Here is a 24,420-nt window from a genome sequence, read left to right on the forward strand (position 1 = left end):
AGGAGTAATTAAACAATTTTTATTATTTTTTAAATAATAACACTTTGAAAATTAAAAGCTATAGAATGGAGTCAAAATATCCACCAAGGCGAAGATGAACACAAGGCATCATGACGTCACATAACGTCAACAAATGGCGCGAAATCATAGGATTCGCATACGCGGCACTCCAGGCCTTGAATGGACACAGAGAAATCTGAATCTTTGCGTTAATTTCTTTGAATTTATGCTAGATAATTATATCATCATATACTTCTATAGTTTAAAGTGCGTCCTTTAATTTCTAGATTATGTCTTCTACATGAAATAGAAAATGAAATAAACAAGCAGAGCTTCGCTCTTCCTATGCCTTGCATGATTCATATTAAAACATCTGGCTGCGTCCTTTAAGGCCTATTATTGTCTACATTTTTCTACCAGATTAACAATAAAATATATTTCACTGACATGCACATAATATCAATAGTTAGAAAGAATTCGAAATAATCCTAATGGAATAGTTCAATATACTTAAATCTTGTTTTTATTAGATGCAGAGAAAACTTGGCAATATGCCATGTTATCATGTTACGCGGGAATCTGTGGCGTCATCTTTGACGTTTGGTTTTGTGACGTCACTACTGAAGGTACTGTGTGCTTGAAAACATACAGAGTATATATTGGACCAGTACATTAATTGCGTTGTTCTCGTATTTGTGAAAATTAAAACTACTTACAAGTAATTTTACAGCATATCCCGATGACACATTTCGTCTAGTACAGAATAATATATATAAATTTCAAATCTCGTCGTGCTGATAACGAGAATTAAAACATGGCTGCCTACATGGAGGCACGAGACTTTTCCCGCAGGACACGATTTACAAAGTCCATGGGGTACTGGAATGTATTGGTATCTTTATGCTCACACACGTGTTATGGTTAGTAGAGCTTCGCTCTATGCAGCCTTCAGCCGTGCAGAGAGCTGCGCTCTTATGATGCACAAAATTCCTTGAAAGGCCAGATAATTGTTTGATAGCAGCTAATCGACCACAGACTCAGCTGTAATATAATACAGTAACATTACACATGTGAATGTAGCCCTGTGACAGACTGATAATTAGGACTACAGATGTTGGTCAGAGAGTGTCCACACTTCTTTGTTTACTGCATTATCAAGGCATGGCCAGTGCTCCACTGCCTGGTATGTAGATATGGCTAGGATTGGCCGATCTAACCCTATGGAAACGTCTGAAAAAAATCTGGATTTGCCAATTTTTTTGAAGGTGCGCTGCAATTTTTTTTTTTGTTAATTTTTTTCTCAACTTAAACATTTTAGGAGTGGGATTCCCGATGAACAACTGATTTATTTGGTGTGGGCTTAGGTACAAAAGTTTGACTGTTAAGGCCCAACGGGCCATTTCTTCTTGTATTTGGATTTTCACCACACACACAAAATATTTTTTAAGTTCTTGGAATCCAAATATGTTTTTAGGTTATCTGACCTGAAGTGTCAGAATGACCTATTGTCATCATGCACCGTCTGTCGTCCATGGGCCTCTTGTATTATATTGCCTTAATTGTTTGCCACTACTATATTCTTTGAGGTGTTGTATTGCGACAATAGTCAGATGACCGTTTAACCCCATGGGCCTCTTGTTTTTCAGAAAAATCCTGACGTTGCTGATCAGTTTGGTATTGATGAATTTTTGCTTGCTTTGGATGGTACAGATTCTAAGTGTAAGCATTTCTGTCTGATTTGATCAACTTGTCAGTGTTCTGTAGTTATTATTTGTTGGCAGAAGAAGTTTCTGTATAATAGGGCATAAAGACAATGTTCTGTACAGTAGTTTGTGACTTTCAGATGGTTCATGAATTAGGAAATCAGTTCATAAAATCAGAATCAATAATCAGTTAAAGAAAATCCATTAAAGTTTTGATTTCTCCTGTGTTGTATGAACAAAACTACAGAATACAATAATTTTTAGCTCGCCTATTCGAAGAATAGGGGGAGCTAATGTTGTCACCCCGGCGTCGGCGTTGGCGTCAGCGTTGGCGTCCCATTTCACGTTAAAGTTTTTGAGCAAGTTTCTGTTTTGTCAATTGTTTAAGCTTAAGTCATCATAAATGTTTATGATTTTATTTTCCTAATGTGTATGGATGCTGAACGTGATAATACAACCAATTTGGGGCCCTTTAGGGGGTTTTTGAGTCTGTTTATTTGTCATATTTCCATGTTAAAGTTTTTGAGCAAGTTTCTATTTTGTCAATTGTTTAAGCATAAGTCATCATAAATGTTTATGATTTTATTTTCCTAATGTGTATGGATGCTGAACGTGATAATACAACCACTTTAGGGCCCTTTAGGGGGTTTTTGAGTCTGTTAATTTGTCATATTTCCATGTTTAAATAGTAAATACTTGAACATCAACTTCTTCTGAATAGGCGAGTTTTGCTGTTCTCCAACAGCTCTTGTTAGGCAACTTGTCATCTGCAATAAGCGTTTCTGTATTTGTGTTTAAATTACAAATTACACATATTAATTTACATGAGTTATCTTATCTTTCATAATCAATTATAACAATTTGTAATTAATGTAGTCTTTGGAATGACATCAATTGGTAGCTTATTAATGAAAATAAAAAACACAATTTTTGTGAATATAAGTTATTCTGATCCATTTTAACATTGAAGCTTTGAATATATGCATCATAGTTCTCAAAGACCACTAGAAATAAGTTTGTATGTATGGTTATAGCTAACCATGTATGTTAAGATCTCAATCCTTGCTGAAGTACCTCACTAAAAATTTCAGGAAGATAAATTCTTAATAATATTGAGAGTTATGTAAAAATCAAAAGGGGATGTTTGATAATGAAATGTTTCTGTTTATAGAAGTAAAAGTGAGGGTTGTTTTCGTAATTACAGCCAAACTTGGAGCCAATGCTATCCTGGGTGTATCTCTGGCAGTGTGCAGAGCAGGAGCTGCTAAAAAGGTAAAACGAGGCTGATATATTGGTTATATGTAGAGATGTGTTAAAAATTTACTTTTCATTATAAACAATTAACCCTTCTTTCACTAATTTACCATTCATATATTTGTAAACAAGTTATCCTTCATTCACTCATAAACAATATACCCTTCACTTTAAAACAATTTACCCATTATACAATTACAAACTATTTACACTTTATACTTTCATAAATAATGTAGTTTTCATACACTTGTAAACATTTTACTCTTCATTCACTTGTAAACAATTTACCAACCATACATTCATAAACAATTTATACTTTATACATTCATAAACAATTCAGCCTTCATACACTTATAGACAATACTCTCAATTTTTAGCTTGCCTATTCGAAGGATAGGGGGAGCTAATGTTGTCACGTCGGCGTCAGCGTTGTCGTCCCATTTCACATTAAAGTTTTTGAGCAAGTTTCTGTTTCGTCAATTGTTTAAGCTTAAGTCATCATAAATGTTTATGATTTTATTTTCCTAATGTGTATGGATGCTGAACGTGATAATACAACCAATTTGGGGCCCTTTAGGGGTTTTTTGAGTCTGTTAATTTGTCATATTTCCATGTTAAAGATTTTGAGCAAGTTTCTAATTTGTCGATTGTTTAAGCATAAGTCATCATAAATGTTTATGATTTTATTTTCCTAATGTGTATGGATGCTGAACGTGATAATACAACCAATTTGGGGCCTTTTAGGGGTTTTTTGAGTCTGTTAATTTGTCATATTTCCATGTTTAAATAGTAAATACTTGAACATCAACTTCTTCTGAATAGGCGAGCTTTGCTGTTCTCCAACAGCTCTTGTTAGGTCACCTCCAGAGACCTATTCTAATCGCTTTTGTTCGTCATCGTGCGTCGTGCATGGTATGTCCGTTAACAATTTACGTTTTCAACTTCTTCTCCAAAACTGCTGAAGCAATTTCTATGAAATTTTGCACAAACCTTCTAAGGCATAAGGCCAATGAAAATTGTGAATAATATGGTCCTCGCCCCCCCAGGGGGCTGTGGGACGGGCCAAAAGGGGTAAAATTGACTAAAATTTCAAAAATCTTCTCTACTCACAGATGCTGTAGATCAAATACTCTTCATAGATAGAAAGGTCTTAAGGTCATTTACAAAAATTGTGAATTATATGACCATGGGGTCTCAAGTTTCTCCCTGGGGAGGGGGTCAAGTTAACTATAGTTTATATAGGCAAAACACATTTATGAGCATTTTTTGCTCAATTTTCATAGGAAATGAGTCAAACTTGGTTAGAATTATTAGCCTGAGATAGCATTTTAACATCATATCCATATTTGTCCTAGCTGACCCCCAGGGGGGAGAGGGGTGGGGCTAAAAAGGGTCATATAAGCTAAAACTTCAAAAAAAAATCTAAAATTCTGGAAATGGTTGAATCAAATACTGTTTATAGATGGAAAGGTCTTAAGGTATTTTATAAAAATTGTGAATAATATGACCCTTGGGTCTCACTTTACCCCCTGGGGAAGGGGTCAAGTTTACTTTAGTATATATTGGAAAAACACATTTAAGAACATTATTTGCTCAATTTTCAAAGGAAATGAGTTAAACTTGATCAGAATTATTAGCCTGAGATAGCATTTTAACATCCATATCAGTCCTCGCTGACCCCCTGGGGGACCAGTGGGATGGGACCAAACAGAGTCAAAATGACTAAAATTTCAAAAAATTCTTCTTCGAAGTTCACAGGTTTGATGGAAACAAATACTCTTCATAGACTAAAAAGTCAAATTTATAAAATCACTGACCAACTTCAAGACCCAGTATATAGTGTTTATATGTCCTTAATTTGTTTCATTATATATTCAAACTCTAGTGACGGTTAAGGCCCATAGGCCTCTTGTTTCAAAAACATTGGCTTTTATGCACTAATAAAAAGCAGCCCATATTCAGTATATAATCATATCTAACAGGATGTCCCTTTGTACTGTCGTACAGTATACAATTATTTCTGACAGGGTATCCCTTTGTACCGTTGTACAGTATACACTTATTTCTGACAGGGTGTCCCTTTGTACCTTCGTACAGTATACACTTATTTCTGACAGGGTGTCCCTTTGTACCGTCGTACAGTATACACTTATTTCTGACAGGGTGTCCCTTTGTACCGTTGTACAGTATACACTTATTTCTGACAGGGTGTCCCTTTGTACCGTCGTACAGTATACACTTATTTCTGACAGGGTGTCCCTTTGTACCGTTGTACAGTATACACTTATTTCTGACAGGGTGTCCCTTTGTACCTTCGTACAGTATACACTTATTTCTGACAGGGTGTCCCTTTGTACCGTCGTACAGTATACACTTATTTCTGACAGGGTGTCCCTTTGTACCATCGTACAGTATACACTTATTTTTGACAGGGTGTCCCTTTGTACCGTTGTACAGTATACACTTATTTCTGACAGGGTGTCCCTTTGTACCTTCGTACAGTATACACTTATTTCTGACAGGGTGTCCCTTTGTACCGTCGTACAGTATACACTTATTTCTGACAGGGTGTCCTTTTGTACCGTTGTACAGTATACACTTATTTCTGACAGGGTGTCCCTTTGTACCGTCGTACAGTATACACTTATTTCTGACAGGGTGTCCCTTTGTACCGTTGTACAGTATACACTTATTCCTGACAGGGTGTCCCTTTGTACCGTTGTACAGTATACACTTATTTCTGACAGGGTATCCCTTTGTACCGTTGTACAGTATACACTTATTTCTGACAGGGTGTCCCTTTGTACCGTTGTACAGTATACACTTATTTCTGACAGGGTGTCCCTTTGTACCGTTGTACAGTATACACTTATTTCTGACAGGGTGTCCCTTTGTACCGTTGTACAGTATACACTTATTTCTGACAGGATGTCCTTTTGTACCGTTGTACAGTATACACTTATTTCTGACAGGGTGTCCCTTTGTACCGTTGTACAGTATACACTTATTTTTGACAGGGTGTCCCTTTGTACCGTTGTACAGTATACACTTATTTCTGACAGGGTGTCCCTTTGTACCGTCGTACAGTATACACTTATTTCTGACAGGGTGTCCCTTTGTACCGTTGTACAGTATACACTTATTTCTGACAGGGTGTCCCTTTGTACCGTCGTACAGTATACACTTATTTCTGACAGGGTGTCCCTTTGTACCGTCATACAGTATACACTTATTTCTGACAGGGTGTCCCTTTGTACCGTTGTACAGTATACACTTATTTCTGACAGGGTGTCCCTTTGTACCGTTGTACAGTATACACTTATTTCTGACAGGGTGTCCCTTTGTACCGTCATACAGTATACACTTATTTCTGACAGGGTGTCCCTTTGTACCGTCGTACAGTATACACTTATTTCTGACAGGGTGTCCCTTTGTACCGTTGTACAGTATACACTTATTTCTGACAGGGTGTCCCTTTGTACCGTTGTACAGTATACACTTATTTCTGACAGGGTGTCCCTTTGTACCGTCGTACAGTATACACTTATTTCTGACAGGGTGTCCCTTTGTACCGTTGTACAGTATACACTTATTTCTGACAGGGTGTCCCCTTTGCTTTGTACCGTTGTACAGTATACACTTATTTCTGACAGGGTGTCCCTTTGTACCGTTGTACAGTATACACTTATTTCTGACAGGGTGTCCCTTTGTACCGTCGTACAGTATACACTTATTTCTGACAGGGTGTCCCTTTGTACCGTCGTACAGTATACACTTATTTCTGACAGGGTGTCCCTTTGTACCGTTGTACAGTATACACTTATTTCTGACAGGGTGTCCCTTTGTACCGTTGTACAGTATACACTTATTTCTGACAGGGTGTCCCTTTGTACCGTTGTACAGTATACACTTATTTCTGACAGGGTGTCCCTTTGTACCGTTGTACAGTATACACTTATTTCTGACAGGGTGTCCCTTTGTACCGTCATACAGTATACACTTATTTCTGACAGGATGTCCTTTTGTACCGTTGTACAGTATACACTTATTTCTGACAGGGTGTCCCTTTGTACCGTTGTACAGTATACACTTATTTTTGACAGGGTGTCCCTTTGTACCGTTGTACAGTATACACTTATTTCTGACAGGGTGTCCCTTTGTATCGTTGTACAGTATACACTTATTTCTGACAGGGTGTCCCTTTGTACCGTTGTACAGTATACACTTATTTTTGACAGGGTGTCCCTTTGTACCGTCATACAGTATACACTTATTTCTGACAGGGTGTCCCTTTGTACCGTTGTACAGTATACACTTATTTTTGACAGGGTGTCCCTTTGTACCGTCATACAGTATACAGTTATTTCTGACAGGGTGTCCCTTTGTACCGTTGTACAGTATACAATTATTTTTGACAGGGTGTCCCTTTGTATTGTTGTACAGTATACACTTATTTCTGACAGGGTGTCCCTTTGTACCGTCACATCGCTGACCTGGCTGAAAACAAGGAGGTGATCCTGCCCGTCCCTGCTCTCAACGTAATCAATGGAGGATCTCATGCTGGTAACAAACTAGCCATGCAGGAGTTCATGATTTTACCCACAGGTAAACAAACATTTCAAATGTCTTTTGAATGTCTTCTTGTCTGTAGCTTGGTAAGATGCTTTAGTGACCTGATATTGGAATTGTTACCAGGTAATGAGGAACCAAGATTTAAAGTTACCTTGATAAAACATGAACAAATGTTAAATTGTCTATCTTTCATGGGCCTGTATTATGCACTGTAATACTGTAAACAACTTTTATTCGCGTGTGAATGACTTTCGGGAAAATGTTAATCATCAATACATTTGTATGACTGTATAGTTCAAAAATGCTCTGTTAGCATTGAAGATGACAGTATTTGTTCAGAAGGAAAATATCTATGTTTAAACTGAGAGAACAATTCACATTTCAGTTAAACTAAACCTTATGATCCCAGCACCATACCATGACACGCCTGGTTTTGTTTGTGTAAGGAACATTTGATCATAACTTCAGTATTGACAAACACATTTTCTCAAACCTATAGTTTGAGAACTATTGTGTTTGTTCCCGTCTTTCTGTCCGGAAGTCGCTTCCAGACGATAACTTGAGAAAAAAGTTTTATTAAACTTCACACAATGGAAACATATTGGAAAATACAGCTTGGGATTGAATTTGGGGTCAAAAGGTCAACTACAAAAGTCACCGTTACTAAAAATAGATTGTTTAAAAAAAAAAAATGTTTCTAGACGATAACTTGAGAAAAATCAACAGATTTTGATCAAACTGCAGACAATGGTTGCATATGAGAAAATGTAGCTTGGGATTGAATTTGGGGTCAAAAGGTCAACTACAAAGGTCACTGTTACTAAAATAGTTTGTTTCACAAATTTTGGTTTCTAGATGATAAGTATAGAACACATCAACTGAATTTGTAAATTGGTAACAAAGGAATAAAATAGCTTGGGATTGCATTTGAGGTCAAAAGGTCAACTAAAAAGGTCACTGTTACTAAAACAAGATTATTTCACAAATCCTTTTAGTTTTCAGATGATAAGTTGAGAACACATGGACGGAATTTGTTCAAACTTCATAAAAAGGTAACATGGGGGATAACATAGGCACTTATTGGGTCGAATACGGGCCTGAGGGGAGGGGTCAAAAGGGGTCAATTTGGCTATTTCTATATAAACGACATCTTCTCTGAAACTAAGCATGGGAGAAAACACATAATGCAATGGTAGCATCCTTATAGGGTGGGGATTCAAAATTATACAAATGACGGGACTGACCCCCCAGGGGCCTAAGGGGCAGGGCCAAAAGGGGTCAATTTGGCTGTTTCCATATAAATGACTTTTGGGATAGCACGTATAATGCAATGGTAGCATCCTTATAGGGTGGGGATTAAAAATTGTAAAAATGATAGGGCTGCTCAGGTGAGCTATACAGGCCCTCTGGGCCTCTTGTTTCCAGATGATATCTTGAGAAAAAATTCACTGGATTTTAGTCAAGCTTTACACAATGGTATCATAATGACAAAATACAGCTTGGGAATGAATTTGGTGTCTAAAAGTCAACTACAAAGGTCATTGTTACTAAAAATAGATTGTTTCATAAAATATTAGTTTCTAGAAGACAACTTGAGTAAACATCAACAGGTTTTGAACAAACTTCACACAATGGTAGCATATGAGACAATACAGCTTGGGATTGAATTTAGGGTCAAAGGATCAATTACCAAGGTCACTGATACTTAAAATAGATTGTTTTACAAATTTCAGTTTCCAAATGATAACTTGAGAAAATGTCAACAGAATTTTTTTCAAACTTCATACAATGATAACATAGGATAAAACTTAGCTTGGGATTGCATTGGGGGTCAAAAGGTAAACTATTAAGGTCACTGTTACTATAGAAAGTTTGACTAATATTAGTTTCTAGAAGATAACTTGGGATTGCATTGGGGGTCAAAAGGCTACTGTTGCTAAAAGTAGTTTGTTTTTTTAGCTCACCTGGCCCGAAGGGCCGGTGAGCTTATGTCATGGCGCGGCGTCCGTCGTCCGTCCGTCCGTCCGTCAACATTTCCTTTAAATCGCTACTAGTCATAGAGTTCTGCATGGATTGTAACCAAATTTGGCCACAAACATCCTTGGGGGAGGGGGAACAGAACTTGTATAAATTTTGGCTCTGTCCCCCCCGGGGCAGGAGGGGCGGGGCCCAATAGGGGAAATAGAGGTAAATCCTATAAATCGCTACTTGTCCTAGAGTTCTGCATGGATTGTAACCAAATTTGACCACAAACATCCTTGGGGGAGGGGAAACAGAACTTGTATAAATTTTGGCTCTGGTCCCCCGGGGGCAGGAGGGGCGGGGCCCAATAGGGGTAATAGAGGTAAATCCTTTAAATCGCTACTAGTCATAGAGTTCTACATGAATTGTAACCAAATTTGGCCACAAACATCCTTGGGGGAAGGGGAACAGAACTTGTGTAAATTTTGGCTCTGGTCCCCCGGGGGCAGGAGGGGCGGGGCCCAATAGGGGAAATAGAGGTAAATCCTTTAAATCGCTACTAGTCATAGAGTTCTGAATGGATTGTAACCAAATTTGGCCACAAACATCCTTGGGGGAAGGGGAACAGAACTTGTATAAATTTTGGCTCTGGTCCCCCGGGGGCAGGAGGGGCGGGGCCCAATAGGGGAAATAGAGGTAAATCCTATAAATCACTTCTTGTCCTAGAGTTTTGCTTGGATTGTGACCAAATTTGGCCATAAACATCCTTGGGGGAAGGGGAACAGAACTTGTATAAATTTTGGCTCTGACCCCCTGGGGGCAGGAGGGGTGGGGCCCAATAGGGGATTTAGATGTTAATATTAAAATTCCTTCAGAAAAGAAACAATGAACCTGTATTCAGAACATTACTTGGCATTACAAACCAGGTGAGCGATACAGGCCCTCTGGGCCTAAAAGTAGTTTGTTTTACAAATTTTCATTTCCGGAGGATAACTTGAGAGAGAATTTGTTCAAACTTCATACAATTATAGCATAACTAAGCAATAATAACTGGCCATAAGTTAGAAAAATGTAATTTACGGCAGGGGCTTGTATGCTTGTTCAGATAGTTGCGTGTTGGACCCATCTCTGGTTGATGAGTGCGCATATGCTGGCTTCTGGTATTGACAGTTCGCCAGATAAATAAGCGATAGCCATGTCACCAACCTGTTCACGTTATTATAATCATTACTTGATATTTTTGCAGTTTACAAATAGACATGATATTTTATTGTCATCATGCACCGTCCGATGCCGTGCGCCGCCGTGCTTAAACATTTCATTCAAACGACTTCTTCTAAATAACCAAAAGGCCTAGGGTACTGATATTTGGCCTGTAGCATGCAGGGATGAAGGGCTACCAAGTTTGTTCAAATGAATGACCTTGACCTTCATTTAAGATCCTTTAAACAATTTCTAAACATTTCATTCAAACGACTTCTTCTAAATAACCAAAAGGCCTAGGGTACTGATATTTGGCCTGTAGCATGCAGGGATGAAGGGCTACCAAGTTTGTTCAAATGAATGACCTTGACCTTCATTTAAGATCCTTTAAACAATTTCTTGTGAATAACTAAGAGGCCAAGATACCTGATATTAGGCCCGTGACATGCTTGGATGAAGGGCTTTCAAGTTTGTTCAAATGAATGACCAAAAGGCTAAAATCTTTAAATGACCTCTTCTCAAGAACCAAAAGGCCCAGGATACTCATATTGGACCTGCAGCATGCTGGGATGGGAATTGTGGCTCTGACCCCCTGTGAGCAGGAGGGACGAGGCCCAATAGTGGAAATAGATGTTTATATCTTAAATCACTACTAGTCATAGAGTTCTGCATGGAATGTAATCAAATTACGTCAGAAACATCCTTAGGGGAAGGGGAATTGAGTTTGTATAAATTTTGTATCTGACCCCCCGGGGGCAGGAGGGGCGGAGCCCAATAGGGGAAATAGAGGTAAATCATTTAAATCGCTACTTGTCCTAGAATTCTGCTTGGAATGTAACCAAATTTAGCCAGGAATTTCCTTTGGGAAAGGGGAACATAGCTTGTATAAGTTTTAGCTCTGACCTCCAGAAGGGGCAGGACCTAATAGGGGAAATGAAGGCAAATCCTTAAAATCGTGACTAGTCATAGAGTTCTGCATGAAATGTAACCAAATTTGGCCAAAAACATCCTTAGGGGAAAGGGAACAAAGTTTCGATAAATTTTGGCTCTGACTGCCCTGGGGCAGGAGGGGCGGGACCCAATAGGGGAAATAGAGGTAAATCCTTTAAATCTCTAGTTGTCGTAGGGTTCTACATGGATTGTAACCAAATTTGGCCAGAAACATTATGGGTGAAGGGAAATAGAGTTTGTATAAATTTTGACTCTGACCCCCCGAGGGCAGGAGGGGTGGAGCCCAATAAGGGAAATAGAGGTAAATCCTTTAAATCACTACTAGTCATAGAGTTCTGCATGGATTGTAACCAAATTTGGCCAGAAACATTCTTGGGGGAAGGGGAATAGAGTTTGTATAAATTTTGGCTCTGAAAGTAATGAAAGTGGAACAATAGACTGTTCTGCGAAAGTTAATATCCGCGAACTTGTATTGAAACTGAATAAGGAAATTTAGAAATAGCGAATAAAAGTTGTTTTACAGTAAATAGGTAGCAGGTGAGTGTTTCTGACCTGTTTGGTCCTTGTTATATTTCACATACCATTCAGGTATGCTTTCTCTTCTGTAGGAGCCAGTTCATTCAAGGAGGCAATGAGAATGGGATCTGAAACATATCATCATCTTAAAGCTGTCATCAAGAAAAAGTATGGACAAGATGGTAAGTGAAGGCTGTCATTTAGGAAAAGTATGGACAAGATGGTAAGTGAAGGCTGTCATTTAGGAAAAGTATGGACAAGATGGTAAGTGAAGGCTGTCATTTAGGAAAAGTATGGACAAGATGGTAAGTGAAGGCTGTCATTTAGGAAAAGTATGGACAAGATGGTAAGTGAAGGCTGTCATTTAGGAAAAGTATGGACAAGATGGTAAGTGAAGGCTGTCATTTAGGAAAAGTATGGACAAGATGGTAAGTGAAGGCTGTCATTTAGAAAAAGTATTGACAAGATGGTAAGTGTAGGCTGTCATTTAGGAAAAGTATGGACAGGATCGTAAGTGAAGGCTGTCATTTAGGAAAAGTATGGACAAGATAGTGTAAGTGAAGGCTGTCATTTAGGAAATGTATGGGCAAGATGGTAAGTGAAGGCTGTCATTTAGGAAAAGTATGGACAAGATGGTAAGTGAAGGCTGTCATTTAGGAAAAGTATGGACAAGATGGTAAGTAAAGGATGTCGTTTAGGAAATGTATGGACAAGATGGTAAGTGAAGGCTGTCATTTAGAAAAAGTATGGACAAGATAGTGTAAGAGAAGGCTGTCATTTAGAAAAAGTATGGACAAGATAGTGTAAGTGAAGGCTGTCATTTAGGAAAAGTATGGACAAGATGGTAAGTGAAGGCTGTCATTTAGGAAAAGTATGGACAAGATGGTAAGTGAAGGCTGTCATTTAGGAAAAGTATGGACAAGATGGTAAGTGAAGGCTGTCATTTAGGAAAAGTATGGATAAGATAGTGTAAGTGAAGGCTGTCATTTAGGAAAAGTATGGATAAGATAGTGTAAGTGAAGGCTGTCATTTAGGAAAAGTATGGACAAGATGGTAAGTGAAGGCTGTCATTTAGGAAAAGTATGGACAAGATGGTAAGTGAAGGCTGTCATTTAGGAAAAGTATGGACAAGATAGTGTAAGAGAAGGCTGTCATTTAGAAAAAGTATGGACAAGATGGTAAGTGAAGGCTGTCATTTAGGAAAAGTATGGACAAGATGGTAAGTGAAGGCTGTCATTTAGAAAAAGTATGGACAAGATGGTAAGTGAAGGCTGTCATTTAGGAAAAGTATGGACAAGATGGTAAGTGAAGGCTGTCATTTAGGAAAAGTATGGACAAGATAGTGTAAGAGAAGGCTGTCATTTAGAAAAAGTATGGACAAGATGGTAAGTGAAGGCTGTCATTTAGAAAAAGTATGGACAAGATAGTGTAAGTGAAGGCTGTCATTTAGGAAAAGTATGGACAAGATGGTAAGTGAAGGCTGTCATTTAGGAAAAGTATGGACAAGATGGTAAGTGAAGGCTGTCATTTAGAAAAAGTATGGACAAGATGGTAAGTGAAGGCTGTCATTTAGGAAAAGTATGGACAAGATGGTAAGTGAAGGCTGTCATTTAGGAAAAGTATGGACAAGATGGTAAGTGAAGGCTGTCATTTAGGAAAAGTATTGACAAGATGGTAAGTGTAGGCTGTCATTTAGGAAAAGTATGGACAGGATCGTAAGTGAAGGCTGTCATTTAGGAAAAGTATGGACAGGATCGTAAGTGAAGGCTGTCATTTAGGAAAAGTATGGACAAGATAGTGTAAGTGAAGGCTGTCATTTAGGAAAAGTATGGACAAGATGGTAAGTGAAGGCTGTCATTTAGGAAAAGTATTGACAAGATGGTAAGTGTAGGCTGTCATTTAGGAAAAGTATGGACAAGATGGTAAGTGAAGGCTGTCATTTAGGAAAAGTATGGACAAGATAGTGTAAGAGAAGGCTGTCATTTAGAAAAAGTATGGACAAGATGGTAAGTGAAGGCTGTCATTTAGAAAAAGTATGGACAAGATGGTAAGTGAAGGCTGTCATTTAGGAAAAGTATGGACAAGATAGTGTAAGAGAAGGCTGTCATTTAGAAAAAGTATGGACAAGATAGTGTAAGAGAAGGCTGTCATTTAGAAAAATATGGACAAGATAGTGTAAGTAAAGGCTGTCATTTAGGAAAAGAATGGACAAGATGGTAAGTGAAGGCTGTCATTTAGGAAAAGAATGGACAAGATGGTAAGTGAAGGCTGTCATTTAGGAAAAGTATGGACAAGATGGTAAGTGAAGGCTGTCATTTAGGAAAAGTATGGACAAGATGGTAAGTGAAGGCTGTCATTTAGAAAAAGTATGGACAAGATGGTAAGTGAAGGCTGTCATTTAGGAAAAGTATGGACAAGATAGTGTAAGTGAAGGCTGTCATTTAGGAAAAGTATGGACAAGATGGTAAGTGAAGGCTGTCATTTAGGAAAAGTATGGACAAGATGGTAAGTGAAGGCTGTCATTTAGGAAAAGTATGGACAAGATGGTAAGTGAAGGCTGTCATTTAGGAAAAGTATGGACAAGATGGTAAGTGAAGGCTGTCATTTAGGAAAAGTATGGACAAGATGGTAAGTGAAGGCTGTCATTTAGTATGTGCTAGATAGTGTAAGTGATTTGCTCTGATAAACAGTTCCCTTTATTCACTTGTTATTGACAATCTATACTATAATACTTATAAGTTCAAACCTGTCTAAAGTGACCCTCCAAGCAAAGTTCTAAATAAGGTTAAATAGGACAGGTGGTCACTTAATATTATATGTGCCGTAACTGAGCTAACATTTTTAGATGTTATCTTTCCTTCAGTAATATTTTGATCTAAAGTTCTTAAGTTTTGATGAATGAAGCTGTGAAATCATTCATTTACAGAGACAAACATGTATGATGCTTTATAAACTTTAGTTACAACATAGAATTAATGATATTATGTAAAATTCTTAATGTCTTATGTATGTTAGGATAGAAACATACCCTCAGAAATCACTTTACAATTACTCTTATAACAGTGTAAAAATGGGAAATGAAATTGTAGACAACATATTGGCTTCATGGTCTGACAAAATGTACTAATTTCACTGTACTGCCAAAATCATTTTCAGCTCTTATTTGCACTTGTTAAATTAAAACCTATGCATTTTAAGTATTGTTATTCTCAAAATGTTGGTAAGTTTTGGTGGTGAATACCATATTGAAAGCTTATCATGATTTGTGAGTATGAAAAATACAGCAGAAATATCTTTGTGACAAGTTTTTTAGCCCATCATCATCAGCTAGTCAGATCATATTGAAATGGATTCTTCTTTGCTACCTAACTTCTGATTACATTTCTGCATCCTGTTAGTGGATGGACTTTAAAATGAACACTTTAATTTTAACAAATCTTTTTGAGAGAACTTAAAAATTCCTTTAAAAGAAATATTGCTAAATTGAAATTAAGAAAATCATCAACAAAGTTGTAATTATTTTAAACCAAAGGGGTCTTAAACAGATATATTTCATCTTCAATATTTGATTTTCAAAAATTTGATAAAAAAAAAAAAACTGCCATTAGGTAATATCTAGTATACACACATTCTAGTAAGCACATCACAGTAGTAAAAAAGAATACTGAATGTTTGAATCATTTGTACATAGGATCCCATCCCTGGTCAAGTACTGAAATGAAGCAAGTACTGAACTGGCCTGTCAAAACCAGGTACTGAAGTGAATCAAGTACTGAACTGGCCTGTCAAAACCAGGTACTGAAGTGAATCAAGTACTGAACTGGCCTGTCAAAACCAGATACTGAAGTGATTCAAGTACTGAACAGGCCTGTCAAAACCAGGTACTAAAGTGAATCAAGTACTGAACTGGCCTGTCAAAACCAGGTACTGAAGTGATTCAAGTACTGAACTGGCCTGTCAAACCAGGTACTGAAGTGAATCAAGTACTGAACTGGCCTGTCAAAACCAGGTACTGAAGTGATTCAAGTACTGAACTGGCCTGTCAAAACCAGGTACTGAAGTGATTCAAGTACTGAACTGGCCTGTCAAAACCAGGTACTGAAGTGAATCAAGTACTGAACTGGCCTGTCAAAACCAGATACTGAAGTGATTCAAGTACTCAACTGGCCTCACAACCAGATACTGAAGTGATTCAAGTACTGAACTGGCCTGTCAAAACCAGGTACTGAAGTGATTCAAGTACTGAACTGGCCTGTCAAAACCAGGTACTGAAGTGAATCAAGTACTGAACTGGCCTGTCAAAACCAGATACTGAAGTGATTCAAGTACTGAACAGGCCTGTCAAAACCAGGTACTAAAGTGAATCAAGTACTGAACTGGCCTGTCAAAACCAGGTACTGAAGTGATTCAAGTACTGAACTGGCCTGTCAAACCAGGTACTGAAGTAATTCAAGTACTGAACTGGCCTGTCAAAACCAGGTACTGAAGTGATTCAAGTACTGAACTGGCCTGTCAAAACCAGGTACTGAAGTGATTCAAGTACTGAACTGGCCTGTCAAAACCAGGTACTGAAGTGATTCAAGTACTGAACTGGCCTGTCAAAACCAGGTACTGAAGTGAATCAAGTACTGAACTGGCCTGTCAAAACCAGGTACTGAAGTGAATCAAGTACTGAACTGGCCTGTCAAAACCAGGTACTGAAGTGATTCAAGTACTGAACTGGCCTGTCAAAACCAGGTACTGAAGTGATTCAAGTACTCAACTGGCCTCACAACCAGATACTGAAGTGATTCAAGTACTGAACTGGCCTGTCAAAACCAGGTACTGAAGTGATTCAAGTACTGAACTGGTCTGCCAAAACCAGGTACTGAAGTGATTCAAGTACTGAACTGGCCTCACAACCAGGTACTGAAGTGAATCAAGTACTGAACTGGCCTGTCAAACCAGGTACTAAAATGGATCAAGTACTGAACTGGCCTGTCAAAACCAGGTACTGAAGTGATTCAAGTACTGAACTGGTCTGCCAAAACCAGGTACTGAAGTGATTCAAGTACTGAACTGGCCTCACAACCAGATACTGAAGTGATTCAAGTACTGAACTGGCCTGTCAAAACCAGGTACTGAAGTGATTCAAGTACTGAACTGGCCTGTCAAAACCAGGTACTGAAGTGATTCAAGTAATCAACTGGCCGGTCAAAACAGGGTACTGAAGTGAATCAAGTACTGAACTGGCCTGTCAAACCAGGTACTAAAATGGATCAAGTACTGAAATGGCCTGTCAAAACCAGGTACTGAAGTGATTCAAGTACTGAACTGGCCTGTCAAAACCAGGTACTGAAGTGATTCAAGTACCGTAAAAACTTGTGTAATTTGCGCACTTTTTCTGTACAAAAATAAAATTTGAAGTTGGGGGTGCGCAAATTACATTGATAGAGTAGTTTTAAAAAATTTACGGGGAAAAAATCTGTCCATTCTGAGGGGCTGGCGATCTATGAATGTTGAGGTACCGCTCTGTGTATAGTAGCCATTTTATATAATAAAAGGTATTAATGATTGTAAAAACAATGCCTCACCTATTATAGTGGATTATCTATGGCTAATTAAAGTGTTAAGTTATGACCACGATGTCTTGTTTACATTTGCCCCGAGAATTTCAATGGCGACTGACTGAAAGCATGGCTTCTACTGACAGCAAGAGATGTATACCCTGTACACCTCATAGTGTAATGGGACAGCCACAATCAGTGACTTTGGCCGGGTCAATGTAGTTTACCTGTATTTTTTTAGGGTAGAGAGGCTATAGAGAGAGTCTGTAGAGTGTGTGTGTATACACAAACATGTTTACCCTGGCTGCAGGCCGTGTGCAAAAAGTCAAAACACACGTGGGATTTATAAGATGCCTAAACTGACCTATATTTAGGACTTTCAATAAGTGATTTGCAATTGCATTACTGCAGAATTAACAAGCTACAAGATTAGTGACATTTTCAACCGTTTTGGTGTATATAATTAGCCTTTAGCTTTGCACATGAAACTCCGTAGGGCCCGACTGCAGGCCGTGTGCAAAAAGTCAAAACACACGTGGGATTTATAAGATGCCTAAACTGACCTATATTTAGGACTTTCAATAAGTGGTTTGCAATTTTATTACTGCAGAATTAACAAGCTACAAGGTTAGTCACATATTCAATCGTATTGATAAATATAATTTGCCATCAGCTTGGATCTGGTACCGTACAGGTAGTGAGTTTAATCACAATGTGATTGTTGCAAGCTAACGTATCCGCTAGCCGATTGCTGTTGATTGTTAATGATCTCAAACACACTAATTACTTATTGTGACAATTTTAAACAAATAGATTCTAATCTTTTTGAATATTCCTGATTACTATTCATGTGTAATATCTCAAAACATTGACATGTGCATGGAGTACGGCGAACCGGACCGCCGATGTTTTGGACATCTGCAAGATATTTTAGTTTCAGGTTACGGTGGCCAATAAAAGAAAACAAACACAATGTGGTTTTAATATGTTATTTCTTCTTAATACAACACTTCTTTGTGCAAGTTTTCAAGCATTTCTGGGGAATATTTAGCATTGAAATTGTCACCTTCATAGATCGATTTTGGGACTCCCTGGACATCGTTTTTCCCAAAAAAAATTGATGCGCAAAATATACTGATAGTAGATTTCTTTCAGCATTTTCAATCCTAAAAAGTACCTGCGCAAATTACACTGGTGCGCAAATTATACAAGTTTTTACGGTACTGAACTGGCCTGTCAAAACCAGGTACTGAAGTGATTCAAGTACTCAACTGGTCTGTCAAAACCAGGTACTGAATGAATCAAGTACTCAACTGGTCTGTCAAAATCAGGTACTGAATTAATTCAAGTACTGAACTGGCCTGTCAAACTAGGTACTGAAATGGATCAAGTACTGAAATGGCCTGTCAAAACCAGGTACTGAATTAATTCAAGTACTGAACTGGCCTGTCAAAACCAGGTACTGAAGTGATTCAAGTACTGAACTGGCCTGTCAAAACCAGATACTGAAGTGATGGTAAATGATTAAGTACAATTTTGAAAGCCACAAGTCTGCTATTGGGTGATATTTCCATTTCTTAACAGGTTTTGTTTTATTGATATGATATATATATTGTCAAGTACTGAACTGGCCTGCATGTTGTAAAGGGTTACCATATTCGCAGTAATTAACGCTCTTCCCCTTTTCTGGAGAAGAGTTGAAGTTGTATAAACTTCCCCATCCCATGGATTTAACAATGTTTTACAGCATATGATACCTCTAACATCAGCATTGTATCTCATTTTACATGAACTTGCGAGTCTTTTACATGTGAATCACAACATAATAAACGGTCTCAAAGGATAAAGATGCATATGTTTACTGTAACAGTGTAACAGATTAATGCACCGTGAGTACAGAAAGATTTAAAATATGACTTACTTTTTTTGGTCCCAACTTACATTTTGGTTCATTAATAATCCCCCCCCCCCTTTGTTACAATTATTTAAGTGCCCTGAGCGCTAATTACAGTGACTACAGTAAGTACAATTTTGAAAGCCACAACTCTGCTATTGCGTGATATTTCCAGCCCTAAACAGGTTTTGTTTTATTGGTATGATATGTGTATTGTCTGTATTTCAGCATGCAATGTGGGAGATGAAGGAGGTTTTGCTCCCAACATTCTGGAGAACGAAGAAGGTTTGTAACACATTCAATTTGCAGACTATTCATATTCTGAATTAACGTGAAGCTACCCAAATTGGTACACTTTTTCAACGCAAGGACGACACTTAGGTATCACTAGGTCAGCGGCGTCGGCGTCCGGGAAATGGTTTCCGTGCGATAACTTAAATATCTATTGTCTGATTTCAACCAAATTTGGTATATTGCTTTATATCAATGAAATCTTGGATGAGTTTGATTATGGTCAAAATCCGTCCATAATTACAAGAGTTATGGGACTTTAAATCCTCAAAATAGATAAATCCATGGTTTCCGCTCATAACTTTAGTATTTATTGTCCGATTTCAACCAAATTTAGTATATTACTTTATATCAATGTGGTCTCGGATGAGTTTAATAATGGTCAAAATTTGCCGATATTTGCAAGAGTTACTGGAATTTAAAATCGTTAAAACAGATAAATCCATGGTTTCTGCTCAATAACTTCAATATTCATTGTCTGATTTCAACCAAATTTTATATATTGTTTTATCTAAATGAGATCTCGGATGAGTATAATAATAGTCAAAATCTGTTAATATTTGCATGAGTTAAGGGACTTTAAAATTGTCAAAACAGATAAATTCATGGTTTCCGCTCAATATAACTTAAATATTTATTAATAACTTGATAACTTCATCTAATCATTAACAATATTTTCAACTGTAAATAACTATTTTTTGTGATGCTGTGCAGGTGACACATCAACTTCCGTGGAATTCTTGTTGAAGATAATTGTTAAAATTTTCAAATATGGGCTTGAATTAAGATTTTTCCCTTAACATTCTACAAATAGATGCCTTTAATTCTAATTTCATGATTTGTTTACTTGTTAGCAGTGCATAGATTTTAATATGAATAGAGAGCTTTGAAGCATCTTAGGCCGAAATGGTACTCCTTCTAAATTTGATTTGATAATCAAATGTCCATGCAGGCATGATTAAAAAAAATTGGTTGAATTCATTTAAGGAAAGTTTATTTAAGTCACATATCTGTCAAAAAAGATCCCATTCTGTAATTGTTTTCCTTGTTTTAAAATAAAGGTGTTTTTAGGGTTGTCGCATGGCATCGTTTCTCAGATTTTTTCACAATTTCATGATTTTCTTGTTTAAATGGGTATAATGAGCAACAGGAAAGAAAATAACATATGAAAATTGACGTAGTTACTAATCAGCACCTTAAGTTTTGTGCATCACAATTATTGTCAGTGTAGAGTGTAAACTAAAAATTCTGCTTCATTTATATTAAACGTGTACCATTTTGGGTAGTGTACCAATTTGGGTAGCAGCACATTAGTCATATATTTGATGATATCAAAACCTGTCCACTTTGTCTCCCCTTCAGTTATAGTCTGGGCAGTCATGTGTTGAAGCCACTTTTAACGACCTAAATCACATGCAAGTCAACTAAAACTTGGTCAAGTAACCAAGTAACTCTCTCCATAAGTTAGAACACATGGACAAAGATAGAAAAAAAATGGAGGAAAAAACCTAATTTAAACATATACACTCACATATGTTGAACTTTGGACTGTTGACAGGATTGAATCTGCTGATAGAAGCTATTGAGAAAGCAGGTTACACTGGCAAGATAAAGATTGGTATGGATGTGGCAGCTTCAGAATTCTTCAAGGATGGAAAATATGACCTTGACTTCAAGACTCCAGACGGTAAAGATGAACTCAAGGTATGTTCATCTGATGGTAAATTTGTGTCTACCGTAATTATTATAATGGAATCTTATTGTCGATCTGTAATCTATAATTCTTGTTAGGACAGCCATTCCTAAACTACCTGACCAATTTCAATGGAAATTCAAAGTAATGCTGGGAACCATGTGTAAGAAGCCTTTTTAGGTCAATTGACCATAGGTCATGGTGACCTATTGCGATAGCCATTTGTCCGTCGTCATGCGCCGTGCGACGTTCATTATCATTTCCTTGTGAAAGCGATAACTTGAATAAATATAAACTGAGCTTTATGAAACTTTGTATGTAGACTAATATTGTAAAGATCTCAGATGAGTTGAAAAATCAGCAAGATTCGACAGTTATTTACGGCGTTATTGCCCTTATTATTATTGGACCTTGTGAACGCAATAACTTAAATAAATGTAAACCGAGCTTAATTTAACTTTGTATGTAGACTAATATCGGAAAGATCTCGGACGAGTACGAAAATCAGCGTGATTCGACAGTGATTTACGCAGTTATTGCCCTTTGCACTGATAATTATTATTGGACCTTGTTAACAAAATAATTTGAGTAAATATAAACTGAGCTTAATGAAACTTTGTATGTAGACTAATATTGAAAAGATCCGGACGAGTTTGAAAACCGGCGTGATTCGACAATAGTTTATGGGGTTATTACCCTTTGCACATTATTGGATCTTGTGAACACAATAACTTTAGTAAATATAAACCAAGCTTAATGAAACTTTTTTTATGTAGACATTGGACAATCTCGGACCAGTTCGAAAATCAGCATGATTCAACGATAATTTACGGAGCTATTGCCCTTTGCACTTATAATTACTATCGGACCTTGTAAATATGGTAGTTTGAATAAATATGTGCTCAGTTTCATGAAACTCGACTTGAAAATCGACCTTTTTAGATCGTAACTTACAGAGTTATTGCCCTTTGCAAGTATAATTATTGAATCTTGTGAACTTGAGTAAATATGATCCGAGCTTATATAACTTTGCATATAGACTTTCATTGGAAATATCTTTAACAAGTTTGAAAATAAGCTTGATTTGACTCAAACTTATTTACGGAGTTATTGCCCTTTGCAATAATAATTATTGAATCTTGCGAACACAGTAATGTGAGTAATAGATGTATTTTCTTCTTTCATGAAGAAAGGACATCAGAAGGCTAGTAAATTACATAACTAATTTGTATCAATTATCAGGTGACCGTTAAGGCCTTTGGGCCTCTTGTTTTCAGAAAAGTGACCATATCTATACACATGTTTTTTGAAATGGTCAATAACTCTTTAGTCTTTTGATTGCTTCTTTACAAACTTGATCAAGTGATGTAACATATGGATGTCTATTATTTCACACATCACATGATTTTATAATGATTACCATGGAAAGAGAATATCTGGCTCCTTGAGTATTGAAAAAGTTTTTCAGGTTTGAGCCAATATATCTTCAGTGTTGAGCCAACTTCTATTACTACTTGTGAAAGACTTTCCGTTTTTGTGCAATCATTGGCATTTGATGAAGCAAATCAAAGAGGTTTCTGTGTGCATTAATCAGCGATTAATTGAAGTGAATACAATTTGGTTGTCATTTCCTACCCACTTACAAATTACAGTTCAGGTATATAAACTTCCTTTGTTTGTAGATCAGCTCAGGTAAACTGACAGAGCTGTACCAGAGTTTTGTGGACAAGTACCCCATTGTTTCCATTGAGGATCCATTTGACCAGGATGATTGGGAGGCTTACACAGCAATGACAGCTGGAATCGGAGAAAAAATCCAAATTGTGGGGTAAGAATACGACCAGTGTGCTGATTCACACTCATGTATTAGATCTTTTTTTTTACCTACATACTAGAGCTTATTCTCACCTGTATAACAGAGCTTATTCTCACCTGTATACTTAACAGATTCTAACCTGTATAACAGAGCTTATTCTCACCTGTATACTTAACAGATTCTCACCTGTATAACAGAGCTTATTCTCACCTGTAAACTAGAGCTTATTCTCACCTGTATACTTAACTGATTCTCACCTGTATAACAGAGCTTATTCTCACCTGTATACTTAACAGATTCTCACCTGTATAACAGAGCTTATTCTCACCTGTATACTTAACAGATTCTCACCTGTATAACAGAGCTTATTCTCACCTGTATACTTAACACATTCTCACCTGTATAACAGAGCTTATTCTCACCTGTATACTAGAGTTTATTCTCACCTGTATACTAGAGCTTATTCTCACCTGTAGACTAGAGCTTATTCACACCTATATAACAGAGCTTATTCTCACCTGTATACTGGAGCTTATTCTCACCTGTATAGAACTGATTCTCACCTGTATAACAGAGCTTATTCTCACCTGTATACTTAACAGATTCTCACCTGTATAACAGAGCTTATTCTCACCTGTATACTTAACAAATTCTCACCTGTATAACAGAGCTTATTCTCACCTATATACTAGAGTTTATTCTCACCTGTATACTAGAGCTTATTCTCACCTGTAGCTTTAGTAAGGACTAGCAACTGAATGACCGTCTTGCTGTGTACCTATATTCTTGCAGGTAGAACTTTATTTACACAGTATATCAATGCTGAACGAAGTTAGTGGTGTTTTTAATGCAAACATTCGAGTTATGAGCTTTTCGATAGATACGAAAGGTAACATACCGTATGCTAATTTTCTTCTGTAAACGGTAACAAAATATATTATTACTTATAATTTGAAAGGTGCGATTTCAAAAAATAGTTGATTTTAATACAGAATCACATAGAGCAAATATTTGTCTTG

General features: G+C 37.3%; 1 protein-coding gene across 3 annotated transcripts in view; it reads left to right on the forward strand.

The window, feature by feature from the left end:
• Positions 1-24,420, forward strand: part of LOC138314384 (enolase-like) — a 53,989-nt gene that overhangs the window by 18,945 nt on the left and 10,624 nt on the right. For all 3 annotated transcript variants that reach the window (XM_069254688.1, XM_069254706.1, XM_069254697.1), the window contains exons 5-11: positions 1,647-1,719; positions 2,908-2,975; positions 7,421-7,562; positions 12,254-12,343; positions 19,830-19,886; positions 21,451-21,596; positions 23,268-23,413. In XM_069254688.1, coding sequence (XP_069110789.1) covers positions 1,647-1,719; positions 2,908-2,975; positions 7,421-7,562; positions 12,254-12,343; positions 19,830-19,886; positions 21,451-21,596; positions 23,268-23,413 — 722 coding nt within the window. The remainder of the gene's footprint in view (positions 1-1,646; positions 1,720-2,907; positions 2,976-7,420; positions 7,563-12,253; positions 12,344-19,829; positions 19,887-21,450; positions 21,597-23,267; positions 23,414-24,420) is intronic.

The sequence above is a fragment of the Argopecten irradians genome, chromosome 1 (assembly GCF_041381155.1).
Source record: "Argopecten irradians isolate NY chromosome 1, Ai_NY, whole genome shotgun sequence".
Classification (NCBI taxonomy): domain Eukaryota; kingdom Metazoa; phylum Mollusca; class Bivalvia; order Pectinida; family Pectinidae; genus Argopecten; species Argopecten irradians.